Source organism: Diabrotica virgifera, chromosome 8 (assembly GCF_917563875.1).
Source record: "Diabrotica virgifera virgifera chromosome 8, PGI_DIABVI_V3a".
NCBI lineage: Eukaryota > Metazoa > Arthropoda > Insecta > Coleoptera > Chrysomelidae > Diabrotica > Diabrotica virgifera.
Window position 1 is genome coordinate 223,267,183 of NC_065450.1, and position 16,029 is coordinate 223,283,211.

Consider the following 16,029-nt stretch of genomic DNA (forward strand, 5'->3'; position numbering starts at 1 on the left):
TTATTTGAGGTTTATTTTGTTATTTTTTCAACGTACACATTAGAGCATGTCCCTTTGAGATTTACAAACATTTTCATATCTCGAGAACCATAAAAGATAAAACATAACTATAAAAAGCCCCTGAAAACAGAAATTAACAGCTATATTCCAATTGCCCAATCAACTCAATGCATTGGATCATATGGGTTTCAGAGGCCTTGATTCCATTTACCCCAGTTAGCTGGGGCAATTGGGATCACCTGTAAACATTTTTTGTAGTTAAAAAAACGAACACTAACTATGGTTTTAAAAATGTGTAAAAAATGTTGTGTGTAGAAAAATACACATATAACATTATGTTAAAGTTTCAAATCAATAGGCTTTTTCATAACCAAATAAAATAGCTTGTAATTCCAATTATATAATTTCCTGATCCCAATTGCCCCACTTCACCTTAGTTGGATTGCAAAACATTTATTTATTTTATAAATAAAAATAAACAACATTCAGATATAAATAGGAATACGAGTATAATACAGTCAAACAATTAATTATAATAGTAATTTGTAATAGTAGAGGAATTGAAATTAAGATGACGGACAGCGGCAGCGATGCTTATGTATCAGAGGATGGTAAAAGGAAAGATAATGAATTTGGGGATATCTTTAGTAAAAGCAGAAAAGTGTATCGATCTCTCGATAAAAAGAATGCTCGAGATAGAGAGAATGAAATTACGGAAATAATGAAAATGATATTAAATGATATTAATGATATAATTAATAATGAAAACGTTAATAACTGATAATAGAAAGAAAGATAAGGAACTAGAGGATATAAAAAACATGGTAGGTGAGTTGGTAGGAGAAATGAAAGAACTCAGAAAAGAGAATAGCGAGTACAAAGGAAAAGCTTAAACAAATAATTCAAGAAAATGAAAATTTAAAAAAGGAAATGATGATTATGACGAAATAGAGAATGACAGGGAGGAGTACAATTTAAATGAACAAGATAATGATGACATAACATACGAAGAATACAGGGAAGCAATTTTAAAATTAAAAAATGGCAAGGCTGCAGGACACGATAATATTAAGGCTGAGTTAATTAAATATATGGAAGGAGAAGGATTACAATTACTATGGAAGATCATAAGGAGCTGTTAGCGTACTGGATGCATACCTAGAGATTGGACTCTTGCAACTATTCTACCATTAAACAAAAAAGGTGATAAACATAAGTGTTCCAACTACAGGGGAATATCATTGTTGGTAGTTGCTAGTAAAATCTACAAAATAATACTAGAGAAAAAGCTGCGAGAAAATATCGAGGCCACACTGGATATGCGGCTTTAGGCCAGGGCAAGGTACAACCGATCTCATATTCACGGTGAGACAGTTATCCGAAAAAGCCCTAGAGCATAACAGTAAGTTGTTTCTCTGTTTTGTGGACTTGGAAAAAGCATTTGATCGGGCGCCACGTAACAAGATCTGGGAAATATTAAACCGTAGAAATGTGAAACCGAAGTTAATCCAAGCAATAAAGAGTATATATAAATGTACACGTAATAATGTAAGAACGAACAATCACTCATCTCTAGAATTCTACACAAGGAGAGGTGTAAGACAAGATGATGTTCTGAGTCCTTTGTTATTCATCACTCTAATGGACGAAATTGCAAAATAATGCAGCGGTAAGGTAAAAAGAACTAGGGTTGGGGTGTATAAACTTCAACAAGTTTATGTGTCAGAGTTGATATATGCCGATGACCTGGTAATTGTGGCAAAATCAGAAAAAGACTTGCAAGTGAATAAATATTGAAAAAACAGAAGCTTTAGTAATATCGAAAACTCAAGAAAATATAAATGTAAAGCTGAATAATGAGACCATTACACAAGTAGAGGACTTCAAGTATCTAGGATCAAAGATCAAAGAAGAATAGATTTACAACGTAGTAACAATAGTATACACAGTACAAAGAACTAGAATCTATTAGAAATGACAATATAATAAGATAAATGTAGTTTTCTCTTATAATTTTGCAAAACAACATACAACTCATTGGCTTACCTGATTAAATATGCCATGAAGTCTGGGCGCAGGTTTGGCTTCTTGACTTGTAACTGTTCTGATTTGCGTGATAATAGGTACATTTTGTTTAATCTCCCAGTCGTCGGAGCTTTCTTCGAAAGGTTTCAGATCCACTCTTAAGGACAAACAAGGTTCACTGTTGCTAGCCACAGAGGCATTGTGAGCTCTGAAAACAAGCAGTTTTTTACAATGGGCATAGTAAGGTAAATAAAAGATTGGTAAAGTATTGGAGAATCTCATTAATCCGTCACTATTAAAAATCATAAGGTACCGACGTATGTATTTGTGTGTAAGTTCTACACGTGTTTGTATAATGTAACATATCTCACTTTTAACTTTTCTAACATGTTCCCTTGGTCTCACATCCGGCTCGAAGGACCAATAAATCATTGTTGTTTTACACATCATAATCATCATTCAGCCTATACTTGTCCATTGCTGGACGTAGGCGTCCCGTAGTTCACTCCACAAATTCCTATTCTGAGCAGCTTGCATCCAATTTTGGAATATCCGCTTCATGTCATCTGTCCTTCTTGTTGGTGGTCGTCCTCTGCTTCGAAAGGCGTCCTTGTCTGGGTCTCCACTCGAGAATATGTTTCGTCCATCTGCCGTCCTTCGTTCGCGCGATATGCCCTGCCCAGTTCCATTTTAAGGTCGATATTCTTTTGATTGCGTCGGTTACTCCCGATCTACGGAGCAATTCTGTGTTAGTTATTCGGTCTGTTTTATACATCGACCTATTTTCTGTAGATATTTAAACTTCTTCGATGGGACTACTTTTGATGAGGTCGGTTAGATTGAGAACGAGGATTATATATGTATATAATACTTTACGGTTTGGCGCCCTCCACACAACACCTCATCATCAATGGTGCTACAGCCCTATAAAAGGGCCTCGACCTTCCCAAGTCTATTACGCCAGTCAGTTCAGTCAAACTGTTGCCAATTTGCTGCGCGTATTTTTCTACCATCCTCGTCTACACCATCCTTCCATCTGAGTTTTGGCCTACCCTTATTTCTACTTCCCACAGGTTGTGACATAAGGATTCTTCTATGAGGGTTGTTCTGCTGTAATCTTGCTAGATGCCCTGCCCATCTTAGTCTTCCTATTTTTATAAGAGATACTACGTCTTTACCACCGAATACATGTTTACATACATCTGAGGTATGTCTCGTAGTTGTACCTCTTCCAAACACCATTTTCACAGATGCCACCGAATATTTTTCTCAAGATCCTTCAAATATAAGCAGTTTTCATCTGCCTTGGATATGGTCCATGTCTCCGATTCAGATGTCAACACTGGTTGTATAAGGGTTTTGTATATGGTAATTTTTGTTTTTTGGCTTAAGTTTCTGCTTCTCATATATGTCTACTCAGTCCAAAATGGCATTTGTTTGCTAGTATTATCCTTCGCTTGATTTCTTCCGTCATGACGTTCTCCTTGGTGATCAGGGAGCCTAAGTATGTGAAGTTGTCCACCACTTCAAAGGTAGAGTTATCAACCGTGAATTGGTGACTGATGTTTCTGGCTCTATTGTTGGGTGTTGATGGCATCATCTTAGTTTTCTCCTCATTTACTTGCAGGCCCATATTTTTGAGGCATTTGAGAAGGTGGTATACATCTCTTCTAGCTTGCGTGTTGTGCAGGCAACTAGCTCCACATCATCTGCATATGCCAAACCTAACCACACAACACCTATAACATGACTTTTTTGTTGTTTATTAACAAAATTAAGGATTAAAAAATTTGGTACGCCAAAGGGCAGAAGCGTAATAAGGAGTTGAATGGTTTCATAAATTATAAATGAAAACATGGGCCTTTATGTACTTCCCGTGGCAGCCACATTTTTGTAGCAGTGAATTTTGTGTATATCCAATGAATCATACGTTAGATACCATTTGTTTTAACACGCAGTGTACAGTAATACGAATAGTATGAGTCAATAACTTAATATTTACTATAATTAATATATTTTTGTATATCCTTGAGTATTACTTATACTAAATCATTAATTTCTAGGTTGCTTTATTAATGTAATTCACCCTATCTGCTTACTGATGTTCAAGTACTTTTCCTGAATAGTAATTACTTTCTTTATCGTAAAACAACATTAACTATTTATAGCACAAAAACATATTATGTATCACCTCAACTTAACATTATTTCATTTGTATTTACAAAATAAAATAAATAAAAAAATGTAAACAAATATATTATTGTGAAAAAGACAGTTGATTTTTACTTTTCGCTTTTCTCAAATATATTATTGGTACCATACTTTTCATGAAATAAAAACATGATAGTGTTACTATTTGTCACTATTGGTTAAGTCACGGTTTAAAGAAAGAATATCAAATAAAAAAGGAGATCATAATAAGAAAAGAGAATATAAATATTCACAAACTAAAAGATCCGGACATGACAAATGTATGTGCAAGTAGAACAATATGATAAAATATGGCAGAAAACTGTAGTAGAAGAAGATATAAACCAGCTATGGATAAAAATACGAGATATTGTACTGAAGAAATCAGTTGAAATATTGAGTAAAAGCAGGGCACAAAAGAGTCAGTGGTTTGATGGGTGCGAGATGGCAACAAACAGCAAAAATGCAGCATATATCAAACTCTTGAAGCAGGAAAAAAAGAAGAGAAGAAAAGCTATCCATCGATTTAAGAAGAGATAAACAGAAAACGTTAAATGAGATATGTACAAAGTCTATTTGATAAAAATGAAACAAGAAAGTATTACCTACAACTCCCTAAACATCAAGAATTTAAGCCAAGAAAAATGTTTTATAGGTATTAACGGCGAAATTCTATATGATACAAATAGACCTGGATCCCGCGTACCAAAAAAAGTTGATTAATAGCAAGCTGAAAATTTGTTAATAGCTTAATGGTGTCTAGTCGGACAAACTTTGATTTACTGGAACACTGGAACAGGGGAAGTTTTAATTGTGGAACAGGTTAAAAATTTGGAACGTCATACTACGAAAACGTTCCATGTATTTTGTCTGACAGAACTTCCAATTGATTTGTTACCATTTCATTAAACTCTCATGCAAAAATCAGACTGGTGTTTATCACCAATTAGGCAGTTTAATGAGTGGAACACGAAGAACATGCGAAATGGCAGGAATCATGTTAGTTAGTAATAGCAGTCTGATTTTTGCATGAGAGTTTAATGAAAGGGTAACAAATCGATTGGATGTTCTATCCGACAAAATACATGGGACGTTTTCGTAATCTGACATTCCAAATTTTTAAAATGTTCCACAATTAAATCTTTCCCTGTTCCAGTGTTCCCGTAAATCAAAGTTTGTCCGACTAGACACCGTTAAGCTATTAACAAATTTTCAGCTTGTTATTAATCAACTTTTTTTTTGGTACGCGGGATCCAGGCCTAAAACTCAATTATTAATAGATGGACACAACATTTTAGTGATCACCTCTATTTAAATTATGTTGAAGAAGGCGACAACATATAAAATCAACTTAACCCTAGAAAGATAGTCTGCGTAAAATTGACTGCGTTCACCAGATGCAAACACATTCACAAATGTTTGCGCTTTGATTCTAAACTTGTTGACAGCGAACTGAACGGTTGGTTGTTTAGGTTAAAATTTGACATTTTGCTTGCTTGGTTTGAACGTAACCTAAAATAAATTTTCTCAATAAATACGTTTTTGAATTTATTTTTTTTATTAAAGGAAAAAAGAAAATTTATTTAATAGATAATAACGTAGCAGAATGTCTTCAGTAGCCTTTATTTTATATATAAAACCCTTATCAATATATTTTACAATATATACAATTTAAATTCCCGCCATATTTCAACACGTTTGCAAAGTTCAACTTAAATATCTTATGTTTGCAAAAATGGCGACCGCTTTCCAAACATGTTTGACGTTAGCAAGTCGTTCAGAACCATAAAGCGCAAACTGATTGCCAACGTTTGCATCTGGTGAACGCGCTCATTGACGCATGCATTTTCAAAGTATTGCTCTCTCTTTCTAAATAGCGCGAATCCGTCGCTGAGCGTTTAGGACATCTAATTCGTCGCTAGGAGCTTCCAGGAAACGTAACTGTTGCTAATGTAAGTGTCGCCCTTTTTGGAATATATCGACAAAACTATGCATGATTACCTTTTACGTGATTAAGATTTTGATTTATATAATAATTATATTATTTTATGTAACTTTATGTTCCTATTATTCTATATAATACATGCTTATTATTTCTTTTATAATACAAAATGTCATTATTATAGGAAAAAATAATGTTCCGAAATTTTGTGAATTTATAATAAAAGTTTAGTTTTTGATTTTTTTAATAAATAAATATAATGTAAATAAATTATTTGTATTATTTATTATCTGTATATGTGCGGAACTATATAATCACGTAGAGTTTATTCAAATTATTAATGTATAAGAAGAATTATTATTAATCTAATTATTAAGAAGAAGAAGAAGAAGATGTATAATGGAAAAATGTGGTGAGCAACTTGGATACTCCATAGCGGCCATCTGCAGCTTTTGAACTGAGTAGAGAGTTGTGGAAGAGTTTGCTATGGAACTCTAAGGACCTCATTGCCTTCTTTATGTATGAATAGAAAACAAAAAAGTTGTGACTGGCTAATTGATATGGTAGGGGAGCAAAGTATGCTAAATGTGCAGTCACTCGAGCGCTTTGGGGACCTATTGGGTTGTGAAGAGTAGGTCCTAAAACCAAAAAAAGTTAAGTAAAGTTTTCCATTTTAGTGGGCGCTTGCCGTTTTTTAATTTAATTTTTCATTTCCAACAATCGTTTTTTCCGATTATAACGCCATCTATCCATAATTCTGCAATAAAAAATGGGAGCTCCTATTTAAGATTTTAAAGTAACCCCCCACCCCACTCCCGTGGGGGGTTGTGTTTGGTGCCATCCGATAGATTTTTCAAAAATATTGAATAAGTGTATTTTACAGTTATTTGATCTGATGTTCATTTCGCGAAATATCGCGGGATTCGTATTTAAAATATTAAATTTACCCCCCACTCCTCTCCGTGGGAAGTCGTGTTTGGTATCATTCGATAGATTTTTAAAAAATATTGAGCACATAATTTTTAGTTTTTTGATCTGTCATTAATTTCGCGAAATATTCGCTTTTTTCTTGTGAAATTTTGTGACTCACCCATTTTCTTACGCCCGGCTCAAATCGTCAGATTTTTTAAATATACACTCTTTTGCATGTACTTAACTTACCTTATCTTAATCTGACAATTTCGAGTTTTTTTAAGGATAGATTTTTTTTTTGGGCCCCCCTTAACGAACTCCCCTGTGTTAAGAGCCAATATATGGTAGAGGTACATCTGCAGTGTACCAGGTTTCTCCCCATATGATAATCTGACGCGCTCGAGTAACTGCAAAAATCCCCGCTTGGGCTCCCCTACCAATACCCAAGTCTATGCCATAAAACAAAAAAAAATTAATGTATAAACCTCGAAATATTGACATGTGTCAATTTTACGTATGATTATCTTTTATGTACATCACAATATGATTATCTTTCTAGGGTTAACATACAACAGCAACTAAACAGTGAAGCAATAACAAGAGAAGAAGTGTCAAACGTTATCCAAAAACATAAAAAAATAAAGCCACAGGAATCGACAAAATCTGCGCTGAAATGTGTAAGGAAGCTGGTGAACATCTTTTTGGAAGTAATCCATAAACTGGTAGTACTTATAGGGCATAAGTAATAGTAGTGGCTAAAGCGAAAAACATGTCCGCTGCTTAAAAGGGTGATAAACTCAGGGTTGGCAAAGAATTTCCCCATCTTATAAAACCCAGCGGGTTTTTTCGGGTTTTTTTCAATTGATAAAACCCACTATTATTGGGTTTTTTGGGGTTTTTTCAAAAATAGCAAATTTTCAGTTGAATGAACGTCATATTTATTTCTGAATAAAAACAAAAACTGGCATAAATACCATGAAGTAAGTAGTAGGTGAATACAAAACGAGAGAAACTGAAACTAAACTAATAAAACACTTATTTTAAACATGGTATATAGACAAATAAAAAAATAAACAAGTTTCTTGTTAAACAAAGCATCAGCAAAGCATATTAGTTATCAGGAAATTCAGAATCTGTATTTTTGTCACATTCCCAATTCCCATTCGTTATTCGTTAGACTCGGTCGAGGACGAGGACTCGGTTCTTAAATGATTACATATTTTTACCAAGTTTGCAGCTCTATCGGCACCTAATCTGTTACGAAGCTTAGTCCATATTAATCCATATGAAGAAAAAATCCGCTCAATAGATGCAGATGAAGCTGGACATGAGAACAAAGATAACATATAAATACAAAATTCATATGGTATTTTATTTGTTTTTTTTTATTTTTTATTGATATCAGCTTCCACCATTTCTTTGTTGAGAATTTTTTGACAAGTTCTTCTTTGAAAAGTGTTGCGGGGAACATATCTGTATCCTTAATCTTGAATGATAACATCACTGCCAAAAACTCATCAGAAAGATTCGATGCAACCCATTGTTCGACTGTTTCCTCTTCTTCCCCTGTAAGTCGTCTTCCCATGTATTTGTGATCCATAGTATTTGCAAAAAGGTGAAATGGTTGAATGGCAAAGTCATATCTCTTTTTTATTTCTTGTCTGTATGACTGTAACAAATCATGGTCGAGGGCATCTTTCCATATTTCTACTGCATCAGAAATGTTTACAGAATCGCTTTGGAATCTGTCTAGAGCTTTCACAATAACGGCAAGTTGTTTTTGCAAATACAGAGCCTCTCTACATATGGCGACATTATCTAATATTTTGGAGATATTTTTATCAAATTCTTGCTCCTTCTCTGTCCTAATTTCAACATATAGGTGATAGTTGCTTATAAATTGCTGACATTGTCAAGTTGCTTTATTTTGTAGGCATATTTTGTTATTTTATTATTTTTGCAATAAAATTCATAATTTTTGTAAAACTTTTGATAGAGCAGAAACTATATATCAAATCTAAATAAAAAACTGAAAATCCCCAAAAAAACCCGAAAAAACCCTAAAAAACCCAAAAAAACCCATCGGGTTGGGCTTTAAAAAAACCCGGGTTTTTTCCAACCCTGGATAAACTTGATTGCAAGAACTATAGAGCCATTACACTCTTATAGTACGAGATCCCACTGCAGAATCTCTTTGTTCATAACCCAGTTAATTAAAATCACATAAAATTCCTTAGTTGTATGTCAAAAAATAACTACCTCTTAAAACCCACCAAATTCCATTTAGTCCAGGAACTCAAGCTTTTCACCTCGCAATTTTTACAGAATGGATCGATTTGCTTGAAAATTTGAAAATAAGTAGTGGATGGTCCAAGGATCAAAATCTATATGATGCCAAAAGGCGCTTTTACCATGGGGGTGGTTGCCACCCCATCTAGGGGTGGAACTTTTTTATTATATTTTGACCGCAAAAGTTGATAAAAACATTCATTTTAAGCAAAATATGTTCTATACATTTTTTTGATAGAATTAATAGTTTTCGATTCATTCGCTATCGAAAGTGTTAGTTTTATATCGAAAAAATCAATGTTTTTCGATAATATACTCATTTACGATTTACTCAATTTTTGTCGTAGAACAAAGTTTTTTAAATCAAATTCTTAAGAATTAAATAACCTACAATTTCATATTTAAACATTTTTTCGTATCTCTGATGCTAATCTTTCTATTCGGAAGAAAATGGCGTTTTTTACAAAACTACAAAAATTCGGTATTCGTTTTTAACTCCAGTTTTTTAAAAACTAATTCTAAGCCAGTCAAACTTCTGGAATCTATTATTAATGCCTAAATAAAGAAGAATAGATAAGGCCAATGACTAAAAACATCGCTAACTTACATTATTATGCTTCCAATTGGAATTCTCCTTTTTTTTTTCAAAAAAATATATTGATTTTTTACCCGTATCTTTTATATTCTTTATCCTAGAAGGTTTGTTAAAAAAGAATTTTGTAGGTTTTTATAAGGTCTATAAGGATATTAATATTAAATCCTTTTAAATCCTCAGTCGCAAAAAGAGGTGAGTTTGAAAGGGTTGGTAAAGGAGGTTTTTGCATGGTTTTGCATAAGTTTTAATTGTTAATAGTTCACTCAATTTTTAGCGTATAAAAAATTTTTTTACACTGTTTTCTTGGAAATTAAATATTCTACAATTTTATATTTAAATATTTTTTCGTATATCTGATGATAATCTTTCTATTATGAAGAAAAGGACATTTTTTGTAAAACTACAAAAATTCGTTATTCGTTTTTAACTCCATTTATTTAAAAACTATTATAAGCCGGTCAAACCTCTAGAACCTATTAACAATACATAAATAAAGATGCTATCAGCGAACCAAGAACTATTAAAATTGGAGTGCCACAGGGTACAGTTTTAGGCCCAATACTCTTTAATATATATATAAACTCAATATTTAATCTTAAGATCAGGGGTAAAATCGTGTCATATGCTGACGATACAGTCATAATTTTTTCTGCATCTACATGGGAAGAAGCAAAACAGAAACTTCAACAAGATCTAGTTTATATCAAAAATTTTCTTGATACATTTAAACTTCTTCTAAATGCTAAAAAAACTAATTATGTAGCCTTTTCTATAAATGATACAAATCGTCCAAACTTTGAAAACATTAACATACAAAACATTGAAGATCCTATTGAACAAGTAAATGTCATAAAATACTTAGGAGTATATTTAGATAAAAATCTTAAATGGGAACACCACATAACATACCTAACAAAAAAGATTAGGGCCCTTATGCATAAATTTTATCTGCTAAGGGAGTTTCTTGCAAAAAAACTGATCACTATGATTTATCAATCCTTAATTGAGCCTTTACTAAGGTATGGAATTTTGTTGTGGGGTGGAGCATATGAAAACAACATAAGAAATCTCAAAGTAGCTCAAAATTCAATTATTAAAATAATGTTAAAAAAACCTAAACTTTTCTCTACAACCGAATTATATAATAATAAAATCTGTGACTTGAAAACACTCTATATTTCAACATGTTGCACATATATTCATAAAAATTTCTCCAAACAGACACTAATAGAACATAATTATCAAACTAGAGGTAACATCAAAAGAAGCTTAGTTTTACCACAGTTAAGTCGAGGAATAAGCCAACATTCTGTGATTTTTAGGGCACCCAAGTATTATAATTTACTACCAAACAAAATAAAAGAAATCAAATCCATAAAAATGTTTAATAAAAAGGTAGTTGATTGTATTATTGGAAACAAAACACAATTTGAATTATAAATCCTGAAAAAAATGTTCTTTTTTTGATTTTGGAATTCTTAATACCTATAAGTTGGATTTTTTACATATTATTATATTATATAGATATGCTGTTTTACTTAGTTTTAAGTTTAAATTCCAAATAATTTTGATTTCTCGAATGTGTTTTTTTTTGTTACGTTTGTTTATAAGTAATCTATATTTATTTAGGATTTTTCTATAGACACACACAGATGTTTTCACATCTAGGTGTCTTTCTGTATATTATATTATATGTACTTAAAAATGAAAATTTTGGCTAATAAATTGAAATTGAAATTGAAAAAAAAAAAAAAAAAAAGAAGACCAAATAAGGTCAATGACTAATTTTAATTAGGGTGGTGAGTAGGGTGAAGTTTCCGATCACTTTTTCGCTGAAAAAAAAATAGGGACTGACATTATTTTTATTATAAGTCACTTAATTTTTGAGCTAGAGACTACTTTTATATTTCAGGAAATAAATATTTCTAAATACTTTAAATTAGTTTAAACAAGTTATCCTCGAAAAATGTACAGTTTTCTCGTCTTTTGACTTTGAAAATACAATATTTAGCATTTGACGAAGAAGAGCTAACATATAATAAAGTATAGCTCGATTACTATTGGTCTTAAAGAAAATTAAAAGAACCCGTTTTGTTTATTTTTTTAAAGGTACATTTTTGTTAAGCAAAGTTCTTTTGATAAAACGAAAACTTTTTGAGTTGTTAGCAGAAAACGGATTAAAAACATTGATTTTTTCGCTATAAAACTAAGACTTTCGATAGCGAATAAATCGAAAACTATTAATTTTATCAAAAAAATGTATAGAACGTTTTTTGCTTAGAATGAATGTTTTTAACAACTTTGGCGGTCAAAATAAAATAAAAACTTTCCACCCCCGACATAGGGTGGCAACCACTCCCATGGTTAAAGCGCCTTTCGGCCTCATATAGATTTTGATCCTTGGACTATCCACTACTTATTTTCAAATTTTCAAGCAAATCGATCCATTCTGTAAAATTTGCGAGGTTTTGTCCTATTTCAAGCTTCATTACTTGGACTAATTTGTATATCTCAATCGGTTTTAGAGCAATATAAATCGTCAATTTGTAAGAAAAATTTCAACACCCCCTATATCGGAAACGAAGCATTTGCGAACATACGTTTATAAAGCATTATTTTTTCATGCAGAATTGCCCCTTAAAGTTTGTCATACTTATTTAAAAACATCCTGTATTGATGAAAAACATGGCTAGTTGTTAAAGCACCTAACTTTTTTATTATCTAACATAAGCGAATGAATAAAAAAAACAGAATGTTAAGAAAACCTGAGGCTATAGTTGGGTTTTAATTTTAACATGTTTGGATTAAAACACAGTTTACACAGTTACACACGGTATACAATGACAATTTACCTGTCTAGCAACAATATTATTACAGCAATATTGTTAAAGAATAAGGCTATATATTAAAAAAAACACTTAAATCGGACAACAGGTTTAGGAAATTCGTGGCATCAAAAATGACCCATTTTTAAAGTGTCCGGATTTTTTTGGCCAGGAGTGTATTTACAGTGAACCACCTAGAAAGATTTTTTAAAAAGTAGTTTGTTATAAAAGGTAAAGTTTTCAATCGTAATAGCAACATTAATAATATTGAAAAATATTACTAAAAGATTTTTAAATTGAAAACTTATTGGTCCATTTCCCTCGTAACACCTCCATGGCTTCTAAAATTTGCAAGCCAGATAGATGCTGCAGTGAAGACAAGACAGAATTCTAAAAAGCTGCAATTCACAACCTCCGTCTGCAGCTTGGTAGCCTTCTGAATAAAAATGGTATACATTTTTATTTTAGTTTATTATAGTTTTAGATAGTAAACAGTAGAAATAAAGACATTACAATACTACAATAGAATTCGATAATTATTGATTATATTATAATAATTATTGTAATTATATTACACGATTCTATTTTAATTATTCGATAATTTATAATAATTAAAATAACTGAAAAAAAATGTGTAATTTGATAAATTACACATAGTAAATCAATCTATACCCACTAGATAAAAAATGATAAGGTCATTGAATGTTTAGCACTCTTTGTTAAATATTTGTTACCAGTTTTACAAAGTTTAACGGTTATTAAAAATGTTTACTAAATAAATAACTAAATAAATATTAATAATCAACACAGATATCTACTATAATTCATTATCTGCTAAACTGCATAACAGCTAATCAATTATGAAAGATAAGATAATGGCTACAAAAGAAAAAAAGTGTGTTATGTTTATCCAGAGAAAAAGAATTCTTTCTTTTTACAAAAATGAACCAACATATAAATAATAATTCAGAAAGAATTGGCAATAACACATTAATATTTATGGCATCATTGTTTAGTTCAAGTTCTTATATATTTATTATTATGCATATACAGGGTGCCACAAAAAGACTGGTCCTAAAGTGTAATATGATTTTTAGAGATGAAAATAGGTGGACTTGGCCCAACCGCTAAAGTATACTCAGAAGAAGTTACTCATGCACGCAAAATAACTTTTGACGCCAGGTGGCAGCAAATGTGTTAAATACGGGATGTCAATGGAATGAAATATCTATTTTCCAACTATTTTGTCTTTAAGTATATTTGTTTATAAAATCATTAATTTAGAAGATAACCCTTTTTTAAATGTAATACAGTAGAACCCGCTTATTAAAATACTTGTTAAAGGAATATCCCGCTTTAATGAATAGAAATTTGAGGTCCAGAAACGGTTCTACTAACCACTAATGATCGGATATTAGAATATCTCGGTTATAGGAATACTTATACTTAACACGAAGGCTATCCCAATAAGCGGGTTCGACTGTACTACAGTTTTACTGGTACATATTAAACTTATTAACTTTCAGTTAAGAACAGTAAAGGTATTGATATTTTAAAAAAGTGTTCAACAACGAATATTTAAAAAAATCAAATGTCTCTGTCAAAATGCATTAGCAGCTTCTAAAATCCGTTTCTTTCCAAAAATCAGAATGAAACTGGATTTCAGAAAATAATGATCAAAGGACACAAATAAGAGCCAGGATAGAAATAGTGAGAGACAAGTTTGTAAAAATAAAAACAATTATCTGCAATAAAGATCTTAGATTAGAACTGAGAGTAAGAGCTTTGAGATGCTACGTATTTTCGATACTGCAATATGGACTTAAAAGCATAGGAAGAAGGAAAGTGTCCTGGTTGAAAAATTTAAGGGACTGGTTTAAACGCAGCTCTATAAACTCTTCATAGCAGCGGTATATGGAGTAAAGATAGTGATGATGATATCCAACCTTTGATTGGGAACACCCCAGAAATAAAATGCTGGCATCAAAATACATCACTGACACCTTTGTTTGTTGATATTTTTAATGATAATGTTTGTATGCCATACTTTATCAAACGTTGAATGTATATTTACACAACATATTTTTATTAAACATATAATATGTGATATAACATATCGTCGTACTAGAACAATACTAAGACAACTAAAAAAATATAGTTTCAAGTAAATTGAGTTTTAAATTTCCTCCATAGAAAGTATGAAATAAAAATATTTTATATCAGTTTATTGCATTCTTTCTTAAATGTTATGGTGCCCTATTTGTTCTTGAGTGTGTTTAGAGTTCAACTGAAAATTTGAAATAATAAATAATAAGAATAAACTGAGATTTTGTAACATGTCCTCCTCTTACACTTTAAACATTTTTGATATATACAATTTATCTTTGCTGAAGTTGTCCTAGTATTGTATTTATGTTTTGTAATAATGTTTAAAAATATCTTTATTTTTCTTCAGCTTATCCTAGTATTTCACCAATTCTATTTTTCAACAATTAATTTTGTTACTATTAAGCATTTAAAAATATCCCACTGTTACACTATTTTTTGACGCACTTGCCCACTTTGTCTTGTTTCATTGATTTTTCAAGCTTTTTTTACACAATTATTCGCAAAAAATGAAGTAGGTATTGTAATTTTTTATTTTTTACTGAAACTTCAAGAAATAGCAAACATAATATTATTACATAAATTTATAAAATGAAATCAAATATTGCCAACTGGTTAAATTATTTATACTAAAATTACACTCAATAAACAATAATAAATTGAAAAAAAAAACTTCCGCAAACATTTTTTAATCGCTAACTTCTTGATCTTTTTGTTGACCTTTCTTGTACGATTTTAAATTTTTAAAAAAATCGTGATGTTCAGCAGGGATATGTCGGATTAAACTTAAAAGATCTTCTTAAAGGGAATTTTAGGGCGTTCCATATAAGCTGGAGCAATATTGTCAACTTCATTCATTCGAACGTTAATTTGTTTAAATGAATTGGTACCAAAGATTTCCTTGTAGAAAATATTATTTGGGCTTTCTTTGGCCACTCGCAGTACCTTAATATTGCTCCAGAGCATTTTCTCTCCAATTGAATTTTTAGAAAAACTTGTAAAATTCATGCTAAACTTTTTTCAATCTAAAATATCAGAAAATTGAAGATTATTAACCATGTATGGCTTTCCTGTTTTTTTGGCTAATTTTATGATCATTGCCATTTCCTGTGGAGTTGAAATAGGTCCACTCAGTAAAGCTCTTT

General features: G+C 31.4%; 1 protein-coding gene across 1 annotated transcript in view; it reads right to left on the minus strand.

Annotated features, from left to right (window-relative positions):
- The window catches only part of LOC114341711 (TBC1 domain family member 25), a 43,512-nt gene that overhangs the window by 24,141 nt on the left and 3,342 nt on the right, over nucleotides 1-16,029 (minus strand). Inside the window, exon 3 of the mRNA XM_028292522.2 lies at nucleotides 2,047-2,233. Coding sequence (XP_028148323.2) covers nucleotides 2,047-2,233 — 187 coding nt within the window. The remainder of the gene's footprint in view (nucleotides 1-2,046; nucleotides 2,234-16,029) is intronic.